This window comes from Petaurus breviceps, unplaced genomic scaffold (assembly GCF_028583685.1).
Source record: "Petaurus breviceps papuanus isolate PSGF00001 unplaced genomic scaffold, PetGlider_PUasm1.0 174, whole genome shotgun sequence".
Lineage (NCBI taxonomy): Eukaryota > Metazoa > Chordata > Mammalia > Diprotodontia > Petauridae > Petaurus > Petaurus breviceps.
In genome coordinates this window covers 28029939-28048992 of record NW_027185761.1, presented here as the reverse complement: position 1 = coordinate 28048992, position 19054 = coordinate 28029939, and the positions used below count along the sequence as shown (strand labels likewise).

General features: G+C 36.5%; 1 protein-coding gene across 2 annotated transcripts in view; it reads left to right on the top strand.

Moving 5' to 3' along the window:
- Positions 1-19054, top strand: part of GRM7 (glutamate metabotropic receptor 7) — a 375698-nt gene that overhangs the window by 66587 nt on the left and 290057 nt on the right. For both annotated transcript variants that reach the window (XM_069084050.1, XM_069084052.1), the window contains exon 3: positions 8611-8750. In XM_069084050.1, the coding sequence (XP_068940151.1) occupies positions 8611-8750 (140 nt within the window). The remainder of the gene's footprint in view (positions 1-8610; positions 8751-19054) is intronic.

Sequence of the window (19054 nt, the reverse complement as noted above, 5' to 3'; positions counted from 1 at the left end):
TCAGGTCACACTTATGACACCTACTCCCTTGTTACCCTGGGCAAGTCACTTCACATAGAAGTGTCCTGGGAAATGCTTTCAGATTATAATTGGAATTAGATGAATGAGTATCAGGCCTGTGGGATATGTCAGAGTTTTATATTTATATGAATTTAGACACATGCAGTATTTTCATATACACACATGTATATGTCCACACACGTGCATCATGCATGTGCACATTATATACATATATTAATATAGAAGCTCTATCTAATATATACCTATAATTGATACATTAAAGTATGTTTTCTTACCTAGGTTGGATAGATACATAGTTATATTGAAACAAAAGGTTGTGATGCCTTTAATTTTTCATCAAAAACCTTTACCTCATCCCCCAAAAGTGAACCTACTTTATTATTATAAAGAAACGCAGTTCAGCAGAATGATCAGATCATGTTATGGAGTCTGAGAATCTATCCGGCATTTTGCCCGATTAGTTCCCTTGCATGCTGCTGAAAGGGGAGAGATGTGTCTCATCACCTGTTCTCCTGGGCAGTTCTTGCCCATTTGCTTGTTTTTGTTTTCAGTTGCCCAGAATAGGGCATCCATTTCATTGTTTCCACTGACAGTGATGTTGTTGGAGTTTTCTAGTTCTGCTTTCACTTTGCAGTTATTCACATCAATTTGCTCGTGTCCTTTTGAAGTCCTCTTCCCATTCAACCACTGCCTTCCCTGGCCTCCTTTACATCTCAACTAAATTCCCAGTTTCTACAGAAAGCCTTCCCCAACCCTCAATTCCAATGCCTTCCCTCTGTTAATTATCTCCTGTTTATGCCGTATGTAGCTTGTTTGATATATGTGTATTTGTTTATAAGTTGTCTCCCCCAATTAGATTGTAAGGTCCTTGAAAGCAGGGACTGTCTTTTTCCCCTTTTTTCTTCCCAAGCACTTGGCACAGGGCTTTGGTACGTAGTACCTACTTAATAAGTATTTATTGATTGATTAGTTAAGTCCTCATTTCTTACTGCATGATTAATAATGCTTCATTGCATTCATGTATTGCTTTTAGGTTGGGCATTGCCTAATCAATGGACATCCACTTAGTTTCTAGTTTTTTTGTAAAAAGGTACAAGGCTGTTTATAGAACAGAGGAAAACTCCAACTGCTTTGAATGTAGACTTCTTGTCCTAATTGTGCTCACTTTTATTTATTGCTGACTCAGACAACTAGGTGACACAGTGGATAGAGCACTGGGCCTAAAATCAGGAAGACCTGAGTTCAAGTCTGGCTAAATGGTTGCGTGATCCTGGGCAAGTCCCTTAACCTCTGTTTGGCTCAGTTTCCTCAATTATAGAATGGGAGTAGGAATAGCATCTTCCTCAGAGTTTTGTTGTGAGGATCAAATGAAGTAATATTTCTAAAACACTTGGTATAGTTCCTGGCACATAGTAGGCCCCATATAAATTCGTATTCCCTCCCTACCCCTGAAGATGCAAGAATGAAGCATATTCTGCCTCTATGTGGGCTTTGTTCCCTGTGGCCAGTTAAGGGGGAGAATAGAATATACTGTCCTGGCCATCTCAGAATCTGTAAAGGATCGTGGTAAGGATTCAGAGCTCTGCTGTTTTAGACTGAATGATAAATAGCATGCAAAGCACTTTGCAGACCTTAGAACACATGGAGTCATGACATGTGACTTCATACTCCTGCTCTGCCACTCATTGGTTGTGTGAGCATTTCCCCTCCAAAGTCCTCAGTGTCCTTATACGTAAATGACGAGATTAGAAGAGGCAGTGAGAGCCAATGGGAAAAGCATTGACTGTGGAGGCAGTTCGAGCCTGTTTCTCCTACTTCATCCCTGTGTGACCTTGAGCAAGTCACTTGGCTTCCTTGGGTCTCAGTTTCCTCTTCCATAAAATAAAGGAATTTAACTCCTGACCTCTGAGCTCTCTTCCAGCTCTAGATCTCATATGTAAATCAGTGGTCAGCAGAACCTGTACTCTTTAAAGGATTTTTTTTTTTTTACCAAATACTTAGCCAAGGAGAATTCAGGATTACCAAGCATCATGGAGTTAGGTCCTATCACAGATGCATCATTGTTGGCAGCTTAACCACATATATGGCAAGATTAATCACTTGATTAATTAATTAATTAACTAGTTAATTAATTAATTACTCAGTGCCCTCTTAACCTATAAGTTAAAGTGGACCCTAAGAGGACTTGGGTGAAAGGGATAAGGAATAAAATGCTATTTTTTGGAATGTTTTGGATAGTGACTTGTTGGAGAGAATTGATAGTCCTTTGAGTGTATAATCTGTGTTTCTGCTGTTGGATATATTAGGCACCTCCTGGAAGCTCTGGTAAAGGCCTAGAATACCTTATGGTCATCTTTATCTTCCAATGAAGTAAGTCAGTGAGGAAGCGAATGATTTTTAGTTCCTTTAAGGAATTTGTGTAGCGTTCCAAAGCATTCAAACGCCTCTCATTCAATGGTAAGACAATTAATTAATGAATCACTTTAAGACAAAGTTATATAGACAGGAAGACCAGAACTTTGTTACAAGGTGACCCAATTTAGAGGCCACTGACAGCATTCGTATAGGTAGATGAGATAGAGATAGAGATGATAGAGATAGAGATAGAGATTAACCCCTCTGAGCTACTTCTTGGACTGTTCCCAGTGGTGGCCTCTCCATCAGCAGTGAATTATTTGTCTTCTGTGTTTATGTATAACAGCCATGGAGTGGTGGATGATCTAGCATCTTTTCCACCATAGAGTCTTGAGTCTCTCAGTCCAAGGTAGAGCTCTTCTGTTCTCCTTGAATGAATTTGTCAGAAAAAGTCACCTTGATAGCAGTTCATGCCTTCTTGTTCCAGACATATGACTATCTAATTAGTTATTTTGTCTTACTGTCTACATGGCCAACAGTAATTTCGGTGGCATTGATGTCTTTTGGCATTTCACATTCTGTAACCATTCTAGCTTGTTTCACCATACATAGATGCTCACAGTCCTAGGAACTTGTGCTAAGTTTCCTTCAGGAAGGCACCTGTATGATAAAGGGGATGGACTGCTGGACTTGAGTCCTAAGCCTGTCTCAGAACTATTTCTATGATCCTTAACCACTTAACTAGTCAGTCTCAGTTTCTTCATCTATAAAATTAGGATGTTCATTGTACCTGTCTCACACATTGTTCTGAGAAAAAAAATGAGATGATATGTGAAATGATTTTGCAAACTGAAAGTGCTATATAAATGTTATTGTTGCTACCATTAACAGCAGCATGGTTAGAGTAATGTGGACAGTTTCTAAATAATATACCATTTCCGCTATATAGTTACAGTTAGATTTTCTTGTTGTTTTTCTTAAGTTCTGCATTTTCAGCAAAAGACTCAAACCAGATTTTGGAAATGGTATGAAAGGCAGTGCAGTAGATGAGATCAGGTTGGCATGGGGAATAAAGTATTGGGTTTGAAATCTAGAAAACCTGAGGTCAAATTCTGCTTCTTACATATACTGGCTCTCTGAACCTGGGCAAGTCACCTTACTTCTTAGTGCTTAAGGCAACTCTATCAGACTTAGGTGTAAAGCAGGTTCTGATCTGCCTTCCTTGAGGGAATTTCCTTGCAGGGAATGGATTATGCCAATGATCCCATCCCTCCCTCCAAAACAGTGAATATTTTGTATGACTGCGGAGATCTGGCAGATGGGGAATTGGGGAGAAGGGACAAGCTGAGCATCTAGGCTTAAAGCAATTTTTGGCTGACAAATCCTCTTTCGTGGAAGATTCTCATTTGGATTTGCCTCCTTTGGTAGCAATGATACAAGATGGCTTATGTTGCCATGATATTTCACACAGCCTCCTACCTTCCCATCTACCTCAATGAGCTCTAGCCCTCCCTCCACCCCTAACAGCCCCCACCCTCACCCCAGAGTCTAGTTTTACTTCCCTAACTACACAACCATATTCATAAACATATCCTTTATTCTCAATCTGTCATATTTCTCCTTGGTATCTTTTTTTGTTCTTGTTTCTTTACCCTGAAAGTTTTCTTGTCCTATTTTCCCCCTAATGAGAAGCACATTTTTAAAAGTACAATTCCTCTTTTCAATTTTGAGAAATTCAGTGAGTTGTGAAAAAAAAGAAAAGTGGAAGAACTGAAATGACAGGAAAACCGTATTATGGAATCCATCAAAAAGGTCAGAACCACACAATGCCGGCTTACCAGTCATCATTTAGATAAAGTATTCAGCTATTCTACCTTAATTTTTTTTAACAAGGCCTTTAATGAGAATGGAAAAGGGCAGGACAAGAATAATTTCCTCCAACAAAGCATGTGAGAGGAGACACCATGCACTGTGTTGCCTCCAAATGAGTCCTCTTGTAAGCTGATGATCTCCGCAAATGGCTCTAAAGGGCCTGCTCGTAACTACTCAGATAAAATCTTCCTATCCACATCTGCCTCTAACAGCCTCCTTTCTTCAAAGTTTGTGAAAGACTCAAGTCCTATTACTTAATGAATAGAGGCTGTAGACATAGTATGCATTCCAGTGTCCAGGGTCAGAACAAAAGGTAGACAAGGTTCTGAATATTAATGTGTCGATGCAAAGTGACAGCCTTAAAAAAAAAAATCTTGCTAATGACCTGAAAAATTTGATTTTTCTTTCCTTGCTACTAACTTGGCAGGTTTTTGTTAGGATCACAGAAAACAGAAATCCAACCTTAACTAGCTGTGCTTTTAAAAGTCTCCAAATCACTTTTCCTAATATTCTATAGGAATTCTGTTCATCCAATTCCCATTGTTTTATTTAGATGATTTTAATTTTTTTTTAAACTAACAAGCATTTATTTTCTTTCCCACAAAAAATCATTAGAAAATAATAATTAAAAAAAGGAAATCAAAATTCTCATCACAAATATGCATAGTCAAGTATAGGCCTGCATTGACCATGCAGTACACAGGTAGTTGACTTCGTCTTCTGTCTTGGAGGTGAGTAGTGTGCTTCTACTCTGTGAGGATTTTTTTGGCAACCTCTTGACATGAACTGGAGAGAATTTAAATGAATCTTGACTTTGGCCTCCCCCATTGCTAGTAAAGGAGTGGTTTTCTAAGTAATTAAAAGAATACTGCCCAACCAATATGATTGGACTCTTGAAAATGGGGTCTAAATGTACTGTTTTGTGTACTGGTGGTGTATATATTAAAAATGTTTTATTAATATGTTAATTTATATTACCTACATTCCCCATGGTATCTCTCTTCTATTCACCTCTTAGAGAACAACCTGTTATAACGAAATATATATATATATATATATATAAAGGAACAGGAAAGCAGCTCAGCAAAACTAACCAAAATACCAATAAAAGATTTGATATTATTTTCAATGTTCAACATCCATAGGCCCTCATCTTTTTATCTTTCCAGATGGGGCTTTATAATATTCTACCTTTTAGCTTAATTATGATAAAAGTAGCATTTGCATAGTTCTTTAAATCTATAAAATACTTTGCATGTTATCTCATGTGATCTTCTCAACAAGTTTGTGAGATAAGTGTTATTACTATCCTCAATTTACAAATGAAGAAATTGAAGATAACTACACACACACACACACACACACACACACACACACACACACACCTTTGCAGTTGAGTGGTAAAGTGGATAGAGTCAAAATTTGAGAAACAATCTTACTAACACTAACTAGCTGTGTGACCCAGGACAAGTCACTTAACTTCCATCTGCTTCAGTTTCTTCATCTGTGTGTGTATACACACACACACACACACACACATATGTAGATGCAATTAATATATATGTATGCATATATATGTAAAATGCTGTGTTTGAAACATGTGAATTAACATTATATCAATTGTGACTCAGAATGTCAGGATCACAAGATATTAGTGTTGGACAAGAACTCAAAGCCCATCATGTATCAAGTTTGATTATCTAGCTTTTGAATGATGAGTTCAATGAGAAGAAAGACCTCCAATGAGGTAGCCCATTCCACCTTAAAATTTCTCTAATTATTAGGAAGCTTTTTCTTACATCAAATCCAGATCTGTCTCTTGTCATCTTGTCCTTAGTGATTCTTGTTTTACCCTTGTAGAACAAGTGGGATAAATGGGATAAACTTGCATGTGTTTGAAAAATCCTCAGTCCTCCTCTAGCCCCATATCTTTTCCAGACAAAATATTTACAATTCCTTCCAATGGTTTTCATGTGATATAATCTCCAGGTGTTTCTCCCATCCTGCTCTGGATGCTCTCCAGATTACCAGCATCTTTGCAGAAGATGTGGCACGCAGAAATGAACAAAGTTATCCACAGATGTCTGACTGGGGTAAAGAATGAAAGCATCATCATTTCATGAGGCCAGGACACCATATCTCTAAGTGTTCTCTAAATCACATAGGCCTTCTGGAGGACTGCATAGCACAATGTTAGCTAAAATATAGCTTGTAGATAACAGGAACCCCTGGATCCATGATTTCAAAACTTCCTCTTTACTGATATCTTTTCTATCTTGTACTTGTGCAGTGGATTTTCTTTTAACTCACCTGTAAGATTTCACAAAAGAAATACGACCAGGATCATTAGGTCAAATTTGTTCATCTTAATTTTTCTTAGCCCTTTCCAAGCATGTGTGTGCTTATGTGCATGCATGTGTATGTATAACATGTGTAAACACATGTGCACACAATGTGTACATACACATTGTGTGTGTGCCTATTGTATATATGTGTGTTTTCTGGTTTCATTCATCTGTCATGACACTTTAAAAATTCAAGTCATTAGATGCAAAGGCTTTTAAATCTCACATTGAGTAATGACCTACATTCTATCCCTATACTTTAGTGCAAAAATATTTCCTTGCATTTAATCAGTATCCAGTTTCCTACTTACATTAAACCTGAGAACCTTGCTTAAGTCTCTCTCCTGAAACATGTGTTTCACTGACTACCTACCATTTAGTAAGAGATGAGAATACAAAAGGAAGTAATAATCTTAAGCACTGATGTAGAAACTAACTTCTTTAAAAAGTCTTTAGAAAAATGAAGTTAAAAATAATAAGACATAGAGAGAAATAGAGTAATGGATAACAGAGGATTTTGTCCTAATCCTCAGCCGTGATCTTGGTCTTTTCTTTCTGATTTTAAATTATTTTAATATATTATTAAATAAGTGGGCTTTAGCAGGAAATCATATAGAACTTACTCTAAAGCTTATTGAAACAAATATTCCACAATGCTAAATCATTTAGAAAAGTAGTTCAGGTTGCTTTTTGTTAGATTTTCTTGTCATGCTAACTGATCACATTTGCTTTGATTAGAGGGCAACACTATATAAACAGCTTGCATTATATTGCATTGTGAACAGCTTGAGTGATGTTTGGAACATGTCTACATATAAGTTTATGCATATATGTGATGAGTATTTATATGTAGGTAGCATAGCATACATATGTGTGTATATACACATACATACATGCATATATATGCATATATATAGTGTACCCCCTTATCAACAAGAAAGTAGTGGAATTTCTGCAGCAGGGAAAAAATGTAGAAAATTAATCAGTGGAGGTTTGTTTATGTCTTTTTGAGAAGGATAACTATTAGTTAATTTAATAAACTCTTTTCTAAGAAAATATGGACTAAGTCTAGGCCTCGACTCATCTCATTGAGTATAGCATGAAAATATCAAATGTGCAAAAATTCAAACATATAATCTTAGTTACTCATGACCACTAATGTCTTAGTCAGCATGCTAGTTGCAATCAGCAAATTGCTAACCATGACAACAGAGGTGCAAACAGAAGGTTATTTTCCAAATTTCCTTGTAAACCCTCCCCTCCCTTTACTGTAGCCATTAGTTACTATTTAGTTTTTGACTGTGCCATACACAAATAGAAAGAAAGATGCATGACTTATATGGAGAAAATATAAGCTACATAGATATATGAGTATATCCAGTCGTGAATGGTCCTGTTGACAAGTTAGCCTTAAAATGATGATTAGTTTTTTTGTAGTAGAATTGAAGGAATGTAAAGATGGAGAGGGGAAGGGATAGTCTATCCATCTTCCTATTGTTTCTTTAGTTCTTTTTATCCCAGTTGCATGCAGATTACTGGAATAAAAACATATTGTGGAGGAGGAAGCTATTTCTGGATGCCAGTCAAGACTCACAAACCTGGGCTGTCTTCTGACGGCAATATCTCTGAGAAGCAGATGGAACATTTTCTGGGAAAAAAATCATTTAGAGGCTCCATTCACAGGGCTGATTTCCACTAAAGAACTCCCTCAAGAGGTGGGGGGAGGGTGGAGAAAGCTTCTAATATTTCATGCTGTGTATACAAGGCAAGATGAAAGCAGAGTTTGGTATTTTCCCCTGTCTTCTCCATCCCCCTCCCCAGCCTTTTTTTTTTAACCATGAAGCAAGAGCTGAAATTATCTCACCATGTCCTAAGCCTTCCATTTAAAACAAGTAGGTGATGGAGGGTTTCTGCACTAGCAGAAATTCTATTCTCTCATCTTTTGGACAAAGCAAAAATAATCAACTAAGCTTGATTTCATGAGCTCTGGTTCCTTTCTTGTTCTTGACTCCTTCAGGCAGTGCTGGCACTCCAGTGACATTTAACAAAAACGGGGATGCACCTGGACGTTATGACATCTTTCAGTACCAGATAACAAACACCACCAATCCCGGCTACCGCCTCATTGGCCAATGGACGGATGAACTCCAGCTCAATGTGAGTGCTGTTTCTTCTTCTTTTGCATAAGTATGCCAGAAGTTGATTGAGCTTTAAAGGTGAACAAATGCTTAACTTTAGCTTGCTTTCTAAGTTCAAGCATACATATACTTGGACATAGGCTTTAGGTTTGTTGTGGTTGTTGCTTTTTGCCTTTGTTTTTTAGCGTGTTTGTATGTTGAAATTTAAATAAAAACTATCTCTTCTTCACTTAACCTCATGACAACTGCCCAAAGCATCCAACTATGCTTTTTTACAAATGTTTGATTTGTTTTGCATTTTAGCTAGTCATGTGGGTTTGGTTTGGGGCTTGACTACACTAGATGTTTGTTTTCCTCTCTTCCCTCTCTCTTCTTTCCCTCTTCTTTCTTCTTCCTATGACCCTGAGTCCATCTTTATTCAAGCTCTTCTCCCTCTGTAGTCTAGGGGCTATGTTAAAGACAAATACTATTTCATTCAGGCCTTATGTTATGTTTCTCTGTCTGATGGTCATCATCACCTCTTACAGGACTGCACTAGGCCACTGATATATTTTTTAGATTTCTGGGAAAAAACACAACAACAAGCAAATAAAAACTAATAAATCAAAGTCTTTTGTAATGGTTAAAATGCTATATTCAGCAGAAGGAAGACATAGATAAGAATCTGACCTCAGGTACTTGACCTGTGACCCATCACAAGTCAATTAACCTTTTTACCTGTTTAGTTTTCTTATCTGTAGTATGTGTGGGATTAGACTTGATGTCCTTCAAGGTCCCTTTCAGATTTGGTCTATGATTCTATGACCCCACTTCCAAACCTGCTCCTACCATGGAGTGGCAGTTACTGAAATTTCTCTGACATATCACTCAAACCTCATTTTTAATGCAGAATATATTTGAGGAACATAATTCAATTAAGTTCCAAAGATATCTATTAAATATATACAATCTGCAAGCAACCATGCCAGCCACCAGGGATACAAAGATTAAAATTTTCACTCCCTACCCTCAAAGAACTTATATTCCATTCAAGGTAATATTGCACATATATGATCTTATTTTTATATTTGGGTTGCTGTTGCTTCATTACACCTACACTTTGGGTTCCCTTAAAATCCTGAAAATCTCATTAAAGGGGAATTTTTTTTTTCATACTCGAGAACCATGGTAGTATATTGTCTTGGGGATTTGGAACCCTTTAAAGGAGTTATCAGATATCACAGTCCTAGGCAGTAGACAACTGAAATAAAATTTAAAGAATGAAACTGCACAACTTCTTTTAAAAAATTGTATATTTGTTATTATGAACATTTATTATATCTCCCTCATACTACCCTTCCTTCTACAATGAAAAATAAAATAAAACATAACATAGTTTAACAAAACAAATTCCCATATTGACCATGTCCAAAAATGAATGTCCCCTCTGTTTTAATTCCATCTCCTGCCAGGAAGTAGATGGGTGGTGTATTTCATCTTTAATCTTTTGGATTTGTGGTTTAAAATCAAAGATGAGAGGGCTAACATCTTTCAGTTATTTCTTTTCTTTATATTGTTTTATAATTCTTAATTCAGTTCTACTAACTTTATACTGCATCAGTTCGTAGAAGTTTTCCTGTTTTCCTTTGAAACTGCCCTTTTCAGCATTTCTTATGATGCAATAATAATCTCTTAGATTCATATGCCCTAATTTGTTTAGATCTTCCTCAACAGGAGACTAGCTTCCTATTGTTCAGCAGGGGGCAACTACAAAAAGAGGTGCTAGGGATATTTTTTCTCCTTAAACATCTGTTTCTTCTTCCTTTAATCTTTTTTTGAGGTATAGGCATAGTAGTAGTATCACTGGGTCAAAGGGGCACAGGTTAGTAACCTTTGGAACATAGTTGTAAACAGCTTTCCAGAATGACTGGACCAATTCACACTATACTTCTGTACCTCCTTTCCATAACTGCTCCAATGATTGCCATTTTCTTTTCTGTCGCATACGTCACTCTGATGGGTATGAGGTAAAATGTAATAGTTGCTTTAATTTACATTTCTCTAAATATTATTGATTTAGAACATTTTTGCTGTGGCTGTTGATAGTTTAGATTTCTTCCTTTGAAAATGTCCTGTTTATATTTTTGAATTGCTGAAACTTCAGTGATAATTTTACATGATTTTATATGTAGTTGCATATTTTTCTCTGCTAAAATGTTTTCATTTATAATGTTTGAATACTTTTTGTTCTCTCTTAGTTTGATGAAATTTTCTTAGTTTAATGAAATTTTACTTTTATGTTTGAAATAGTTTAGTACATATTTAGTAAATTGTATATTTTAAAAGTTTATAAAATAGATATATGTATCCATCTATCCATCCATCCATCTATCCATCTACTGTTTGATTGATATTAGGTAACGGATAATTCCAGAGGTCATTCACCCAATCAAAACCATACCCATGGTGGTGTATGAGTATGTATTTTTCTTGAGGGAATGGAGAATATGATAGGTAACTGTAAGAAGAATAAAAACTTCAAGATCTCTGCTACTATTGGTTCTGTAAGAGTCATAACCATTTCATTGGGATTCATTGGCAGTCTTTTAGAGGCAAATCTAGTCAAGGAGAAACCATAGGTGTTACTGCTGGTTCTGTTACTCACTAGTTGTGTTATCTTTGGTATATCACTTTACCTGTCTAAGCAACAAGTTTCTTTATCTGTAAGGTGAGGGAGTTCAATTAGATGGTCTCTACAATCCAGAAGAAGCAGCATCATGAAGGTGGCCAAGAGTATTGCCATCATTTGGAAGGAGACAGTTCCCCCTCTCTCTCTAGTCTTGACACTTTAGTTAGCAAATTCAGCTTTATACTGTCCTCTGCTCTCTAATAATATGTCATATGTCTAGTGGCACAATGGATAGAGTGCTGACCCTGGTAGACTTATCTTCCTGAGTTCAAATCCTGCCTCAAGTACTTATTAGCTGTGTAACTCTGGGCAAGTCACTTAACCCTGTTTTCCTCAGTTTCCTCATCTGTAAAATGAGCTGGAGAAGAAAATGGCAAACTATTGCAGTATCTTTGCCAAGAGAACCCCAAATTGGATCATAAAGAGTTGGACATGACTGAATAACAACGGTTTTTTTTTCCATTTTTCTATTGTCCTTACCCCTGACCCAACCTCAGTGCTGGATTATTCCCATCATATGTCTCCTTGTCCTGTTATTGATGCTATAAAGAGCTGAAGGAAGTCACAACTCTGCTGACTGGGTACATTATAAATCCATGTATTCTAACTTCAACTAGGTCCTCACCTCAGCAAGGAAATTCTTTACTTTCTCCCTAATAGATTCCTCATCTCATTCCCCACAAAAGTTTTTTTTTTTTCAGTCATCTCTCTTAATCCTACCTCACTGTCTGACCAATACCATCCAGCCTATGATCGTGTCTCTTATTTTACTGAGAAAATTGAAGCCAGTTGTGAACTCCATTTTCCTCTGTTTTCTTAATCTCAAAACCCTTTTGAAATCATCCCCCAATCCATCTTCCTTCCTCCAGTCTCTGACAGTGAAATAACAGTTCTCCTTGCCAAGGCCAAACTATATACAAGTATATTTGATCCTATCCCCTCCCACCTTCTCCAGAATACTGTAGTCTCAATGATTCTTCTCCTCTCTTAATTTTCAATCTGTCTCTATCTACTGTCTCCTAAACTATGACCTTTAAACATGCTCAAGTCTTCCCAATGCTTTAAAGAAAAAAAATCATTCCACCCTACCATCCCCTCAGGTTATCTTTATTTATCTCTCACAGCCAAAGGTGGGGATGGAAAAAGTAAGATGGAAGCTTTCTGTACTTAGTAACTTTACTGCCTCTCTTCGAACTCACTTCTCATTCCATCATAGCCTGACTTCTATCTCATAACTTTATTTTTTTTTAAATAATTGAAGGGGAAAGTGACAAATGTTGGAGGGACTGCGGAAAAATTGGGACCTAATTCACTTTTAGTGTAACTGTGAACTGCTCCAACCAGTTTGGAGAGCAATCTGGCATTATGGCCAAAAAGTTATTAAACTACCTATATGTCCCTTTACCCAACAACACCACTACTGGGTATATTTCCAAAGATGCTTATAGAAAAGGAGGATAACCTATATTTTTATGGTGGCAAAGAACTGGAAATTGTGGGAATGTCTGTCTATTTTGGAATGGCTGAAGCCATTGTGCTATGTGATCATGATGGAATACTCCTGTACTATAGGAAATGATAAGCTTATTGATTTTGCAAAAAAAAAAACCCAACATGAATAGACTTGCATAAAACAATAGAGAGCAAAATGAGCAAAACCAAGAGAAGATTATATGTGTATATGTGGGGGGGGGGGGGGAGAGAGAGAGAGAGAGAAAGAGAGAGAGAGAGAGAGAGAGAGCGCAATACCTTTTTAAGAATAACTTTGAGGAACTAAGTCATTTTGACTATTATATTATAAATACTGACATTAACTAAGAAGGGTATATGAAGGAAGATGCTATCTGTATCCAGAGAAAGAATTGATAAATGGAAGTATGTATAGAATAATTTTACATGTATATGTGTATATTTACGTATATGTATATATTGTTCATAATGGTAGTCATTTCTATGTCAGGAGGGTGGGAAGGTAAGAAAAAAGGGGGAAGTAAGTTATAAGATAACTTTATTATATTTAAAAGGAATAACAAGTTGTACAAATTATATTTGTAGTTTCATGTGCAATCATCTTTTTTGGTTATTCTGACCTCATAACTTGAATAAAGCTGTTCTACCCCAAATTACCAATGATTTCTTAACTGCCAGAGTCAGTGGTGTTTTGTTTTCTTTTAAATCATTCCCTATCTTTCCCAACTTCTATGCTCTATTTAATGCTATTGACCTCCTCCTGCTCTTGGATACTTTCTCCTTTCTGGGCTTTCATGACACAGTCTCCTGGTTCTCCTCTTTCTCGTATAACCATTCTCAGTTCACTTTGCTGGTTCATCATCCATATCACACTTCCTAATTTGGGGTCTTTCCTTAAGCTCTGTCATAGACCTCCTACTCTTCTGTAGACTCTCTGCCTTGTTGACCTCATCATTTCCTATGCATTTAATTATTGTCTTTATTCTGATGACTCACAGATGTATATCTAACTTCAATCTGCCTTGAGTTTCAATCCTGTTACCAAATACCTATTGGATATTTCAAATTAAGCATCCCTGATACATTTCAGACTCATCATGTCCAAAACACAAGTACCTGTCTTTTCCTCCAAACCCAAGCCTCATTCAAACTTCCCTATTTCTGTTAATAAACAACAACGTTCAATCTCCCAAACGAGTAACCTTGACATTTGGCACACTCTCTCACCACACGTATACAATCAGATACCAGACATTGTTATTGCTACCCCAGCAACATTTTGCCAATCCAGCCCCTTTTCTCCAATAATATAGTTACCTCTTTTGTTCAGTCCCTCATCACCTCTCGCCTAGATTATTGCAATGGCCTTCTAATTGGTCTCCCTGCCTCCAGTGTCTCTCCACAGTGTTGCCAAAGTGATTTTCCATAAGTATACTTCTGTTCATTTCATCTTCTATTCAATAAACTCTAGTGACTCCCTATAGTCTCCATGATCAAATCTGAATTCTCCTGGTTAGCTTTTCAAGCCCTCTATAGCCTTGGCCCCACCTATCATTTGAGTCTCATTGTATGTCAACTCTCCTCTCTCCCCCCACACTCTGATTCAGTCAAGTTGAACTTCTCTGTCTTTTTCCCACACAACACTCCATCCTTCATCTTCATACCTTGGCACTGACTGTCCCTCATGCCAAGAATATCCTCTCACTTCATATCTGTACTCTGGAATCCTTCTCTGCTTTCATGACCCCTTTCAAGCACCATCTTCCATGTGAAGCCTTTCCGAATGCCCCCATTGCTAATGTTTTCCCTCTCAAACTACCTTGTAGTTAGCCTTTATTTTTATTTACTCTGTTGTAATTCTACATGTACATATGTATGTATATGTATGTATGTATATATGTATGTATGTACTTGTCTTCCTCATTAGAATGTAAGCTTTTTGCAGGTAGAGATTATTTCCTGCTTAGCACCCAGCACAGTGCCTGGCACATAGTAAGTATGTAACAAATAGTGTTTGCTTGAATATTTTGAATTCTATTATCTAAATGATCTTCAAGGTATCTTCTATCTTGAACAATCTACAATTGTATGATAAACCTCAACAGAAATGTGTATTGGCCTTAGAAATAATCCAGCAGTTATTAAATCTCCCTTATACACATAAAACTGGCTAAGCACGGGGGAGGAAAAGTAAAATTTATGTTAAGTATAAACATATGGCATTGAAAATAAAGTCAAGTGGGCATTTTCTAAGATGCATTTATATTTAGGAATTGTTACTAAAATATGGACAATCACATGTATGAACCCAGGCAGTAAAAATTCCAAACCAGCACAAATATCAAAAGGAGAAATTTATAGCAATTGCAGAATTTTTTATGCAAAGGAGGACTATAGCTAGCTGAATAAATCAGATGTAAGGCAAGCTGAAAAAATGCAAGGCTCCCACATAGTATTCAAATACCTTAGCCTCGAATTAAAATCTAACGTTGAGAGAACCCCAACCTATATTCCCAGGGCAGTATAACAGATAGAATTCTGGGTTTAGAGTTAAGGCAGTCAGCTTTTAATCCAGTCTCAGAAACACACCAGTTGTGTGCCCATGGATCATAGATGTGGACCTGGAAGGAACCTCAAAGCTCATCTAGTCATTCTAGTCATTCCTACCCCTTCATTGTATAGATGAGGCAGCAGAGGCCCATGGAAGTTCACTGACTTGTTTAGTTATCTTCTTGGAGCCTCAGTTTCCTTGTCTATAAAATAAGGATAATAATGCATGCAGTAACTACCATAGGTTTGCTATGAGAAAAGCACTATACTAATGTGGATTGTTATTAAAATTGTGATTATTTCCATATGTCAGTATGTAATCCCATTCCACAGACTTTGATCAAGAGTTTGTTCTAGAGAGAACACTGTGCCTGATACTGGGGCATTCTGGAATACAGGAATGTACAGATTCAGAGTTTAGAGAAGAAATTTTAGCTTCTGTCATGGAAGGAAGGGCTAAGGAATATACACATATCTTTATCATACAGCATTTCCCTAAAGTGCTACTGTGTCTACATCTGTGTCCCTAAATATCTATTTTCATTGCATGAAAATAATTCTCTTCAAGTGTGAGCCTCCCCCCACCTTGAAAATGGGGGAAGTAGGCATTTAGTAGAAGAATAGGCTATGTTGGAAGAATCTACACTGAAGTGCATGTTATTTATTTATTGAAAAGAGTTGACTTTCTGATTATATTGATTTTTCCACTGTTGTCTCAACTAATAAGGAAAAAAAGTGGCAGGATATTTTCTGAGGACCCAACAGAAACCTTGAAGCAGAGATAGCATTAGAATTCCCAGCCCCTTAATGTTCACTGTGTTATTTAGAAAATGAAATCAAATTGTTCTTGTTATAGTGACTAATTCTTTTTTTAAAAATCCAAATTGTAGGATTTGGGGGAGGAATGGTAGGGGCACTGAGTAAAAGCTAAACTTACAAAATGTGGAAAAAGAGACTTTTTAAATAATGTTTTCGTCTCTAAAAATCTCAAAAAGTATGCCCTATCTGGAAAGCAATTGCAAATTTGTCCTTATCAAATATGCATTTTCAGATTTTGCTAAAATGAAAGCAGAATGCTGAAATCTGAGAAGCTAACAGTGATGCCATAAAAATAGTTCTAAAGATTTCTCAAAACAATTTGTTTGTTTCATTATATTCATCTGCATTATGCAGACTTATGAGACAGTGAGTTAATTGCCAGGATCATGTGAATTATCAAGGTACACTTTTCAATCTTATTACTTACTCATAGCTATCTGTTCAACTACTAATCACTTGATTATGTTTCATAATTGGAAGATAAAAATAGGTCTTGATCTAAGAGTACTTATACTTTATGCCATATAATATCTAACTTGTAGTTATAGTTAGTCATGAAGAACTAACTAAAAAGAAAAAAATATGTTTTCAAAAGAGTACTTCTCTAAGCAAGTCAAATAGAGGGCTATTTAACATAAATTTTCTTTGATTGCATTATTTTACTACTGAAAATTTTTCACTCAAAACTGAACCAGTTTCTTCAGCTTGTCTATTATGCTTTGACAATTCAGTGCTGTTGAGCCTCCACTGTTCAGATCTGTCTGATAATTTGAAAGTCCTTTGTAGGAAATACCATTGTTACTATTCTAGAACATCGAGGGAAGCTATGCTCAAAAGTTGTTTTGTTTACATTTTGCTTTGTTTTGTTTTGTCCCACCTGCTTTGGACTGATTCAGCACATAAAATCATGAATCTACTCTTGTCTGGATAAGCTTCTAATACTTCTATGGAGTCAAGGAAAGTAATGAGTGTTCTCATGTTACTAGACATGGGGCAACCAAATTAGAGAGGCACGATGGCTTCTACAGTCTTCCTCTCCAAATTCTAGTGAATTAGAGTAGACTAAGCCAAGTAAAATAGGCTGGTCAACTACCTGGCTCAGCAAATAAAGAAAAAAATATATGAATGTAGTTTCAATCCTAGATGAAAGTCCCATTCAGTGCCAGTTCATTAAACCCATTTGAGATGATGATAAATGAAAGAGGCACATACTGAAGCCACCCTGCAAATCAAGTCACCTTGGTTGGGCCAGGAGGTTCAGGGTTGACCCAGGTCACAATGGTTCTGGTTTTCAGTGTGGGTGTCCCTGGTATTTGGTATTTCAGGGTCCTAGAAGCATGGGTTCTCTAACAGTTCTGATGCTAGACAGTGGAGCTAGGCTTTTGGTCAGGGTTCTGACTTCACATTCTCTGGGTCCTAGAGGTTCAGAGTCTTTTGTGGTTTTGATTCTTAGCAGTACCAGTCCCTAAGGCCTTTCTAGTTGGAGGTCTATATCATTTTGTGAAATTTAACAGGAATAAAGGAAAAAGTTAGATGTAAATATGGAGTGAACAGAACCAGGAGAAAGAATAATGTATACAAGGACAACATTTTAGACAAACAACTTTGAAAGATTTAATATCTATAATCACCACAATGACCAACCATGCTTCCAGAGGACTCATGAAGAAACATGCTACTCATTGTCAGAGAGCTGATGGAGTCAAGGTGCAGAATGAGACATACATTCTCGGACATGACCAATATGGCGATTTATTTTGCTTAATTATTTTGTTTTTTTCCTGTGGGGAAGGGAAAGTAGGAGAGAGAGAAAATAGATACTCAGAAAAAAATAAAATTTAAAAGGTTAAAGTTGTTTGATTATGGGATAAAAAACTAAATGTGGAAGAAAACACAGAGGCTGTGTGTGTATGGGTGTGTATGTTTAAAATTTCATTTTATTTTCTTTAATTTTTTAAATTTTAGTATGAACTTAATAAAAGAAGCATTTTCATAATATAGTAGAAAAAAAAGATGATTGCATATGGAACTGCAAATCTATTATTTACAACTTTCTATTCCTCTAAAATATATATTAAATTTATCGTGTAACATATTTTTTCCTTTTTTCTTCCCTCCTCCCATCCTAGAAATGGCTACCATTAGACACAAATATGTATGTGTGTATGTAAAATCATTCTATGTCATGCTTCTATTTATCAGTTCTTTCTCTGGATGCAGATAACATTTTCCTTCTTATGTCCTGTGTAGTTAATTTGGGTATTTATAATAGTTAAAATGATTTAGTCACTGAAAGTTGTTCCTAAAACAATATTACTGTTATTATATACAACATTCTCCTTGTTCTGCTCATTTATCTCTTCATTATTTCATGCAAATCTATCCATGTTTTTCTAAAATCATTGAGAATATCATTTCTCATAGCACAGTACTCAGTATAGCATATCACAATCATATACCATAACTTGTTCACCATTCCCCAATAGATAAGCACCTCTGCAGTTTCCAGAGAAATAAAACCACTTATCTAAAGTGACACAGCTAATTAGCATCAGAAATAGAATTAGAACCAAGGTTCTTTTTTTTTAATTGTCTTTATTTTTATTTTTTTTATTTTTTGGAGGGGGGAAGGTAGGGCAATTGGGGTTAAGTCACTTGCCCAAGGTCACATGGCTAATTTTGTGTGTGTGTGTGTGTGTTAAGTGTCTGAGGCCGGATTTGAACTCGGGTCCTCCTGACTCACCAGGGCCAATGCTCTATTCACTGCACCACTTAGCCGCCCACAAAATGAGGTTCTTTGACACCAAAGCCAGAGC